General features: G+C 43.8%; 1 protein-coding gene across 1 annotated transcript in view; it reads right to left on the bottom strand.

The window, feature by feature from the left end:
• Positions 1-11,521, bottom strand: part of slc49a4 (solute carrier family 49 member 4) — a 68,587-nt gene that overhangs the window by 20,411 nt on the left and 36,655 nt on the right. Inside the window, exon 7 of the mRNA XM_084084687.1 lies at positions 3,910-4,037. Coding sequence (XP_083940813.1) covers positions 3,910-4,037 — 128 coding nt within the window. The remainder of the gene's footprint in view (positions 1-3,909; positions 4,038-11,521) is intronic.

Below are 11,521 nucleotides of genomic sequence, written 5' to 3' on the forward strand. Positions count from 1 at the left end.
TCTTTCTTGCTTCGTTTCACTTCATCAGTCCTAGGATTATAGATGGCCCGCTTCACGCCGACCGCCCCGGTACATTCTCTTCATATAAGATTTCGATTTAAAAAGAGCAGGATTGCGCTCCACAGCATGGCCATTTTACGACGCTTAATTCAATTTTGGAGTTAACGTTGTTGGCCCCTCAGTCCGCCATCAATTTAAAAATACCTGCACTGACTGGCGAGTTATTTTGTGCATTTCTGAATTCACTTTTTCACAAAGACATCAGGGGAGGAAAAAGTCTGTAACACAGTTAAAGCCTAAGTGTTCATTTTGTCACACCTGTGAATGTAATGCACATTGTGAAGTGCTTTGGATAAAGAGTTATAAAAATACACCATTTACCAACATTAACCTACTAGTCTGTGAAAGAGTGGGACGAGGATCGACGTCCTTAGACAGAAAGGCCATGTGAACACTGCAATAAACAAACGACAAACAAATGACACCACCGGCTTCTCACAGTCACATACGCAGCTGTGCTATCAACACGGCAGGGCTTTGATAATGAGGAAACAATGGCGCATTCAGGTTTTAACTCCCTGCTGTGAAGACTGGCTACGTTTCTCCACTAATTCCAGAGTGAACCGATTTAGGTCATCCATTGCAAAAGCACTCGCTATTAGAGAAACTGGTCTATGCCAAGCGTGATGCACTGTATGCATGTAGGGATGCATGTGTGGCTAGGCAGAGCATTCCAATAGAGTGCCCCATCGTACGTGTACTTCAGCTTCTGCTCTGGTCTTGTCCCAGGGGGTTCCCAGCCAAATTGGTCAATATAGCATCAAAATCTTAGTTTAACCACATACATCGGATATCTCCTTTTTTAGTCTTTAACCCATTAAGACCTGAAGCCGATTCTAAATGTCTTCTAAATCCCAACAGTATTCTGAAAAAAAAGTATGTTTCTATATCAGTGGTGCTCAAACTTTTTCATGTCAAGGACCCCCAAAATGATATTTGATGGTATTTGACCGCGGACCACCATCTCAAAATGTTTTGTTCCAGGAACCCCCAGAAGCAAAGAATAGAGTTACAAATGTTCGCTCTAAACAATATATATTCAAAGATTTGCACACATTTTCAAATATAGCAGATCTACAGCGTGGCACTCGGTGCCGCGCTATGAGCTTGTATATCTGCTATTTTTGAAGTGTAAAATAATGCTTTTTAGCTCAAATGAAAAAGTGACACAGATGCGTTCCAGGTCTTGTGGGTTAAAGGGTGTAAAAACTATTTTAACAACATTAATCTTGTATTTTTGCACAAAATATTTTCAGATGGGGGGTCCGCAGCCAAATACATATTAATTTGGGACGCCTTGCCTTGTACACTCTGCCTCCTAGTGTCTACGACAACAGAGCCGCGAGAAGCCACCCACGCAGCGTTCAAAGCCCGGACTCCTCCCCTCTTCCCCAACAACCAAAGGAGCCAGGTATCAAACTCTGCGCTGTACTGTTTCACCCTCTGGGCTTCTAACTCACATTATTATTACATCAGGTTCACAGCCTTCAACTCCCAGGAGGCAGTGTGAGATAAAAAGTGAAGTACAGGCACTGGAACCTCAGCAGCCCTTTCCTGTGAGGACTGCTGGGCCTCATTTATACTCCGTAGTCCCATGGTGTCCCGTCGCTTGGCCGATAAGAACTAATTTGAAAAAAATCTGTTCTTTTCAGCAACGCATCCGGTGTTGCCAGATTCTGAGAGAGAAACTATGGGCCACATGAGCACTTTAACATATACATCAGCTATTTGAAAATAGCAGATCTACAAGCTCACAATGCGCCGCGATGCGAGCTTGTAGATCGGTTATTTTCAAATAAAATCTTGCAGGGAAATTATAATAAGCAGACCTGGCATCAGCGACACCGTTGTGTGAGGAGTATAAACTAAAGAGCCTGTAAACAGGAAATGACATCATAGATGGCTGACGTCATAGCCTCTTGGCTGATAGCGGACCGTACTGCAGGGTACTACCGGTTAGGGGTGTCGGAAAAAATTGTTTCGAATACGAATCGCGATTCTCATGTTGGACGATTCATGGAATCGAATCATGAGATAGCAAACGATTCATAGCCCTACTACCGGTGAATGACAAGTACTGCACTAGTTTATGCAACCACTTAAGCTACTGTACTATAAACTTTGTTGCCCGGCGTTCCCCCAGTGGCCTATACTTGGTCGTATAGTAATCTCAAGGCGTTGTAATCGTCGATTGCGATGCCTTGAGCTTGTAGCTATAGTCGACGAGTGTTTGCCTATTTTCGCCTACAATGACAAGCCCAGATAAGGGACACTACTGGGGTTCATGTGGTTAAATAACGGCAAAATGTATATGGGTCATAATAGTGCCACTGGACACAATACAAAACAATGTATTAACCCATTCAGACCTGGAACGCATTTTTTGATTTGAGCTAAAAAGCATTATTTTACACTTTTGGCTATTCAAAAATAGCAGATATACGAGCTCATAGCGTGGCACCGAGTGCCGCGCTACGAGCTTGTATATCTGCTATTTTTGAAAAATCGAGAACATGTGTGCAAATTAATATTTTGATATTCTTTTAAAGCGAACATTTTTAACTCAAATATTTGCTTCTGGGGGGTCCCTGGAACAACATATTTTGAGTAGGGGGTCGGCGGCCAAATACATATCATTTTGGGGGTCCTTCACATGAAAAAGTTTGAGCACCACTGATATAGAAACATACGTTTTTCAGAAAACTGATAGGATTTAGAAGACATTAGTAAGAGAATCGGCCTCATGGGTTAAAATACGTATGGGTGGTGTTTAACATGGCATGCTGTTTAACGTCCCAACAGGGATGCTAAGGGGGTGTGGGACATTTTGGCAGACTCGGCGGCAGGATCACTCATGCGCCCCATGTGCCAGGTGGATGAGTGAGGCTGGAGCCTGGCTGCTCGTCTGTGGGCTGCCAGCGCCAGGATAGGAGGGAGATTAATCCATTAGGACCGGGAAAGCATCTTTTCATTCTTAAAGATTTATTTGGCTATTTTTTTGCAAAATCGTGAAAATGTGTGCAAATCTTTGAATATATATATATATATATATATACATATTTTAAAGCAAACATTTTAACACCAATATTTGCTTCTGGGGGGTCCCTGGAACAAAATATTTTGGCGGCCTAATACAAATCATTTTGGGGGTCCTTGACATCAGTTGGAGAACCACTGATATTATAGCAACATACGTTTTTTCAAGACATTTGTAGAATCCCCAGAAGCAAAGATTTGTTAAAAAAAATGGCATAAAAATATGTATATATATTCACGATTTTTCAAAAATAGCAGATCTACAAGCTCATAGCGAGTGCAGCGCTATGAGCTTGTATATCTGCTATTATTGAATAGCCAAAGAAATCTAAAAATCCCACAGATGCGTTTCCCGCTCTTAATGGGTTAATAGACTGACAGCGGTGCCAAGGCTGGGAGAATGGTGATGGATGATCATGGTGAGAATCAGCAGGTTTGAACAGTATATACGCTGTTTTTTTGGACTCGGGAGAACGGCGAGGAGAGGAAGGAGACTCGTCTCCACTAGGCCCCCGAGTCCCTAATAGGTATATGTCGCTGACGTCTCTCTCGCTAATGGACTGGCACACTGCTGAATATGTATTGAACCTAAACCGCAAGCCTGGAATACAAACACGGGAGCTAGTACCTCCGTGTCTATATACGCTTAATGAATACCTTAAATTATTCAACAGGGGGGCCAAGCCAGACGTCGCAATTCATCTGATGTCAAGGCGGACTAAATTAATTCCGTGTGCGTACGACATTGCCTTTAAATACAGTACGTTTTTCTCGGCAGCCTGTGCGGCGGGTGTGTGGAGACCAACGACCCACCTGTGGTGGAGGGTAGGTGGGTGAACCTGGTGAGGCAGGTGAGGGTGAACCAGGTGGAGGAGAGCGAGGCACCGGCCAGCATCAACACCAGGATCAGCTTCAACATGCCCCGGATGGAGTCCGCAAACCTGTGGGACACAGGGAGAGAGGAAGGAAGAGGAAGGGACTAAGTTTAAAAAGCACCGTAGCAAAGGAGAGATATATATGTCACAGGGAAATTGGCATTCCCGGGGAAATTGAAAGAGGAGCGCTCGCTTTTCGGCGCGGGGCTTCGACGCGAGGCGGGGCTTTTCGAGACAGGGTTTATTTCGCGAGGAGGAGGAGGAGAAGGAGGACGTGGCGCCGCGAGGCGGGGCTTTGATGCGAGGCCGACCTGGCTTTTGATGCCCCCCCCCCCCCCCCCCCCACATAGCAACCAGGAAGCTACGCTAGGGGAACGCTGAACACGCGTTCACATGCACACGTGATAATAGTTATTGTCCATGACGGAGGCGCGCCGACTCAGCAGAGCTTGAGGCCGAGGAGGCGCGCCGACCAGCCTCGACTAGAAGGTCTGCTAGTCGAATCAGCGCCGTCCGAGTTGTGAACCGATAGGGGGAGAATAGATCTTTTCATGAGTTACAGTCTATGGTTACTATCCAGTGTCCACGACAACACACATGTGTGCGTGTGTGCGTGTGCATGTGTGCGCATGCATGTGTGTGCGTGTGGCTTGCATTCATTGCCCTCTAGTGTTAGTTATACAGAATTGCCTGGGTGGGTGGTAAAAACAAGCGCTCCTTTTTCAATTTCCTTGGAATGCCAATTTCCCTGTAACATATATACAAACTACTCCATAAGCAACACCCCCAACATACCCACACACACACCATAACACCTCAGGGAATGGAGGCAGACGCCGAACGAGAGAGACGGTACGCCGAGCAAAGATAGCAGACCTGGAAAGGTGAGAGGCATCCTTCACGGAGAGCGACCTAGCATCTGCCTCGCGTCTGACTCTGTGTCATAATCTATTAGCGGAGACGCGTACCATTTCAGCCGGCGAGAGAGATGGTTTCCGCCCGCCACTTGTTGTCAGAGTGCCCGAGTTGAGAGAGAGCGCTTTGTCATTATGTGCGTGCATACACACCACTCCGAGAGTTGATTTAATTGGTTCTCGCTCTCATAAGACACTCTGGTTCTTGTACTGCGTGTTGATTTGTGGCCCTCTGCTGTGCCCACACCGATCGTTACCTCTGCCTCCGTCCTCTGTTCTCTGGCTATGTATACCGGTCATATACAAGCCTGTGGTGAAGAAATCATTACACTATTGTCTCCCTCGGTGCCGGAAAACAGAGATTATGTTTTCGCCTGTTTGTGTGTGTGTGTGTGTTAGTCGAGAGCTAATCTTACAAACTGCTGGGCCGATGGGCGTCATACTTTTAGTGCTCACCGGCCCCAAATTGGCCCCCCTGGCACCAGTCCGCTTTACGTCGGGGCCTTTAACTATTTAAATCATAGGTCGTATAATCAAAAGAATTCCCTGGATTCCTTGGATTATGACGCAACTCCCCATATAGGCCATGCCCATTTACACCTAACTAGACTTTCGGCCATTTTGTATTTTCTTCCAAACACACTTGTGATACTGTATGTTACTTCAGTACACACAGGGGTCTTCAACTTTTTCAGGCCAAGGACCCCCTAGCTGAGAGAGAGATGAAGCAGGGACCCCCTACTCTATATTGTATAAAATTGTGTTTCAGATTAAAGTTTTTTTTTTACTTAGTCTGCTATTTTTTCCCTCTACACCTATAGCCTCTTTGCCAAAAATAGCCGATCTACAAGCTCTCAACGCTGCTGTTTTCGGCTAATGTTCCCCTCAGAAAACGAATTCTAGGGTTCAAGTGGTTAATGTAAAAAAACGAAATCCCATCACACAAAGATTTGGGGGACCCCCTGTAGTAACTCTGAGGACCCCCTAGGGGTCCCGGACCCCCTGTTGAAGACCTCTGCACTAACATATATTACTAGGACCACTACAAAAGATTATAGATGAACATTTCATATCCAGGAATTCACATTATAGACACTACCACTATCCCTCTAACAAATTGCCCACAAATTGCCTAGGTTTCAGCTAGCCTTGTTAGATGACATTATTGTAATCTGTACTTACAAGGACTGTCAGTGAATATTTGACTCAATGACACAACACACATAACTATCTCCATGTATAGGAATACATCTAATCTCAGCTTCATTTAAGCATCAGGATTCCACATACTGCGACTGTGTGAGAAACTGTTGTAGCCCAAGGGGCCAAACCGCAACAGAATTTTGCATGGCTTAGCTTTTGTATCTCGCTCCTATTAAGAATAATGTATGGCTTAAGCTGGATTTCCTCCATCGCTGGTAAAGGGATCTGTCGAGATAAAAACCGTAGCAAAAGTGTTTTCAAGGAAGGCTCTGGGCTGGACAGCAGGAGGGAGTTCGTTTTGAAGACCAAATGATCATTTACCCAGACTAGTATGGTTTCTGTTTCTGTTTCTCTCTCTCTCTTTTTCTCCCCAAAGCTACACCACTAAGATCCCCGACTCCCATCTGCCACTGGCTGGCATACATCTACATGCCTTCCACCCACCGGGCACCAACAGTGCCAAGAGAGGACTAAATCCTGGGTCCGCAACGAGCCAAGCCCCCTATCTCTCTGGACTGAGGATCAGCGCTCTCTCTCTCATATCGCTCTCAATCTAAACCTCGAGCCAAAAAAGCCATACTGTAAGTAGCTTGTTTCCTCAACGAGCTACGAGAATCGACTGATGTCTGACAGTTGACTGGCAGGGTGAAATGCGGTCAAGCAGAGCTTGAATCAAACTCTGCAGTTCAGTGGTTTGTTTAGAGTTGGGAAAACCAGTGGTTCACAGCTCCAGGAGCTGTGAACCACTGCGTAGATATTAGTCTGGAATCTATGTGTGGAACCTGCATTTCCAAGGGGCGGATTAAAACGAAAAAGAACGAAATGACAAGTCATATTCTACCAGGTGCTGTGTGTGTGTGTGTGTGTGTGTGTGTGTGTGTGTGTGTGTGTGTGTGTGTGTGAGAGATTGTTTTCATAGACCTGATTGCTTGTTTTTCGAATTGCTTGTTTTTATCGCCAAACCTGGCACCACACAATGAATATGTGACGGTAAACGCTAATAATGTTTTTTATATAAGTGGTGGCAACATTTTTAGACACCACACGGGTCTTCCCAACAATAGCGAAGATTAAAGTCAGGGTGAACATGGCCAAATAATAAGCCAAACTAGGTCTAATGAAGCACGCTAGCATTTAGGCTAACTCTGTTGCCTGAGGCCAGCACTGTCTGCAAACTGTTGCAGTGTTGAAGGAGGTGAGCGGAGGGCGGTTACTGCGGAGGACTCGTCTGGATTCGTCTGGTTTCCAGGCTATAAACGATGTACGTGTTGACAGACACACACTGCATATTCTTCAGAGTCGAACCATAAAGGCACAGACTGTTAAAGGGCAGTCTCTCCCTGATTGATACACTGTAATTATGGGTACATTTGGTTCCATTTGTACACTCTCAAGAGTTAAATTGACACTGAGGGTTTTACTGGGAGGGCCAGGGACAAATAAATCAATATATTAAACTGCATCACATACGCACTCTAAACTATGTACATACGTACATAGTTTAGAGATAACAGAAGAGTCTAAAGGCCAAATTATACTTCTCGTGTCTCTGTAGCCGCGTCCTATGACATCATTTTGTCATTGGCTCGCGGGGACATCCACATGCGTCACAGATTTTGTGACCGCGCGTACTTCATGCACAGATGAGTACACTGACTGCACATGTGGCACAAATGAGAAATAGATGCTGTTTGAGGAGAGTTTGAGTGAGGAGATCAATCACTACCCGCTGTATTAGACAAAAAAAGACTTGGTAGTTGAAGTGATGTTCATTGACATGTTTGTTAAATGGAATACAAACGGAACCGAATAAACAATAATGAATGAAAAAAGACTTCTAGATGCTTTGCTGAAGGAATGTAATTAGCATAACGAGGACTACTGTGTATAACAGGAATGTACAGAAATAACTGACGCAAGTTAGAGTTAACGGGGACAGTACACTCTTCTCACAATGGCCTCTTGCCATGGTACTTTCTGTCCTTCAGTTATCTGGAAGAAAGTCATTAGTTTGTGTCCTGTATTGAGTGCAGCCTGTGTTGCTCACGCTCTTCAACACGTGCAAGTCTGCAGACAGAAAATTATAGCCACGTCAAGTCCACTGTATAATCAGGCCTTTAGGTCTAGTTCATTGAGTCCATGTGGACTTTTTTTTTACATAGGCACTAAATACAGTTGTATGATTAAAAAAGCATATGTAAAAAAGCCTCTCTTCTCAATTTATGTACAATATCTCCTCTCTCTGGGAGGGAGCCAATTCCCCAAAACCAAGGGAGCCGTGATTTGATTGAGCCTAGTTTCTCACTATTGCATAACCCATGTTTTGATTGCAAATAGCAACCTTGTGTTCAGAAGTCTGTATTTTGCGCGGACGTTTGACCCACATACGTTGTAAGATCCTGAGTTTTATTTTAACTCTGAGAGTGTACACTCTCAGAGTTAAATGAACACTCAAGATTTGACTGTGTGTAGATCATCCCACTGGGACCTTTCAGAATGTAGACACCATGGGTGGTATCTGATCAGCTCCACTGAAATCGGGGCAGAGGGGATCATCATAATTATCTCTGTTTTTTACCCATCATCATATCTGAATAGCAAAGCCTGTGCGTCATGAATACTGCATGTCTCCAGAGATGTAATTCAAGGATTTGTTATAACCAACAATGCCAACTGAAAGATGGGCCTTGTCTTAAGTTGTCATGAGGAGATGTGTGAATTAAAAGCCTATCATTTATGCTCCCCTTAACTGGGTTTTATTGGGCGTCAAGATAGCGTCACTTAAATCATGTCACATCAGATTCCATTTTCTGCACTTCCCTTGCATGCCTGCAGGGAATGATTCAACAATCAGTCAAGTCTGATGTTATCATGTGGCCCACGTCTCTGATTTTACTGTGCAACATTAGACATCTAGTGTGAAACATTTACAGAATTAACACGCAGATGTAGATGGTCTTGAGTTGATTGCTGCAGTGACATGATGGAGAGGGCCATGCTTATTGGCCAAAACACATTAGGCTGTGATTGGAATCCGTTTCTATTTGCGCGATCAAATCTCTCATTAACTCAAAATCAAGTGTTTGGATCAAGTGTCTCTCTCATAACCCGTGAGTTCTTTTCTCTCCCATCCCCCCCACCTGCCTCCTTCCCAGTCTACCCACGTCCCGAAGCTAGTAAATGACAGATAAACAGCGATGCATATTTGTTATTCGTACCGCACTTCACTTCCGGCCCCAAAAACACAGCAACTGTGGTGCCACAGTCAGTCTCTGTGCCTGGGCCATGCAATTAAACAGCCGCTGGATCGTTTGTCAAACGCTTCCGCGGCGCGTGCCACACCTCGGAGCGCCCGCCACTAATTGAACCCACCACGTCGTCCGCCATCCATCCATCTGTGCCATGCCAGCAACAAAATATTAGCGTGCAGTAAGTGCTGTTTTCTGGCCAAGAGCAACGGCAGCAAAACGGTGGCTCGTAGGGGTTCAACCCACTTAAAATGTGCCACCGCAACACCTGCGGCATTAACCCTTTAAGACCGGTAACGCATCTGTGTGTAATTTTTTTTTATTTCTTTGGCTATTTTTGTAAAATCGTGTCAAATCTTTGAATATACATATATTTTTAAAACAAACATTTTTAACTAAAATCTTTGCTTCAGGGGATTCTACTCTGTTGTTCCAGGGACCCCCCCAGAACCAAAGATTTGAGTTAAAAATGTTCGCTTTAAAAAAAATATATTCAAACATTTGCACATATTTTCCATGATTTTTATTTTTTTTGCAGATCTACAAGCTCGCAGCTCGCTACGAGCTTGTATATCTGCTATTTTTGAATAGCCAAAGAAATCTAAAATGACACAGACACGTTCCCGGTCTGAATGGGTTAAGAGCTTTTAATGGAGACCGTTTTTCTGCAGCCTGTGGCAAGCCATGCTCCATGGCATGCTGCCGCACTCGTCTTAGGGAGAGGGAGAGATGGTGGTGACGTAGTGTGATAACTCACTTTTGCAGGTGATCGATATTAACTAAATGAAAACTATATCCCAACGTTTTGTGGTATTTTGTCTTATGGCAATATTTGACAATATTTCTCAGCTTTCATAAAGCTGTAATATTAATATTTTTCTCCTGGCATAGAAAGTAACTTACATCAGCTAATCTAAAGAAAACATAGGCCTATAGATTTGTTAAAAGAAAAAACAGACACATCTTAGGCTCACAAACTAAAGTTAACGAAGGTTATCGTCATATGAACAAGAACAAACTTCAAACTTTGACTAGCCAAAAGTAACAACAACTGCCAAGATCGCATATATGCGTTCTTTCCAAAAACGTTTTTTTTTGTGAAAATTCCACAAGGCCTAACACAGCTTTGGAATGATCCCTCGTCACTCAGAGAAGCAGAAGCCTTTTCTTTTTTTTCCCGTACACAACGTGGCTTCCACTGCGTTTCAAAGATCGTCGATTTAAGGTAATTACGCTGGCATGGAGATAAAAAAAACGATGTTCAATATCTTGGCAGGTAATGTGTTAATAGCAAGAATATTAATGCATAGTAATATGACCTCAAGAAAATTAGCAACGTGGCTAGACTATGCAAACACTGTTACTGTTCTTCTCATATGGCTCTTTTCTGCTTAACGACTTTTCAGCTGGCTGTTTTTTGGCAGGGGCAGCTGCATACTCCATATTCTGCATACTGATCGTCCAACTATCTTTAACTGCAACTGGCTTTTCGACACAGTTTACAAATCACTATTTCTTGTTAAAGATCAATCTTTTATAATCTAAACCACCACCAGGCAAGCGAAGTTGAGCCATGTCTGCGAATTAAACCATTAAGGCCTGAGGTTAAGATTCTACAAAATGCCTTCTAAATCCTGACAGTTTTTTTTTGTCAGTGGTTTTCAAACTTTTTCATATCAAGGACCCAAAATGTATATGTATTTGGCCGTGAACCCCCATCTCAAAATATTTTGTTCCAGGGACCCCCAGAAGCAAAGATTTGAGTTACAAATGTTCGCTTTAAAAATATACATATTCAAAGATTTGCACACATTTTCTCGATTTCTCGAAAATAGCAGATCCACAAGCTCGTAGCGCGGCACTCTGTGCCGTGCTACGAGCTTGTAGATCTGCTATTTTTGAATAGCCAAAGTGTAAAATTATGCTTTTTAGCTCAAAATCAAAAAGAGACACAGATGCGTTCCAGGTCTTAATGGGTTAAATATTCTGTTGTGGATTCGGCGCCTCTTTCTCCTTGACAGTCGAGGGCATTTCTGGTGTCATCTCTGGAATGCTGCTGTCACTCATTTAGTTTATCATTCAGGTAACGCAGCGTGATGGAAAACCATGTGCAGATTCAAATGTCAAACGATCGATCGGGTCATTCAAGCTGGCACTCAGAGTGCCTGGTAGAGCAAGCGCCTCG

This window comes from Gymnoscopelus microlampas (genome assembly GCF_963454915.1).
Source record: "Gymnoscopelus microlampas genome assembly, chromosome: 17".
Classification (NCBI taxonomy): Eukaryota; Metazoa; Chordata; class Actinopteri; order Myctophiformes; family Myctophidae; genus Gymnoscopelus; species Gymnoscopelus microlampas.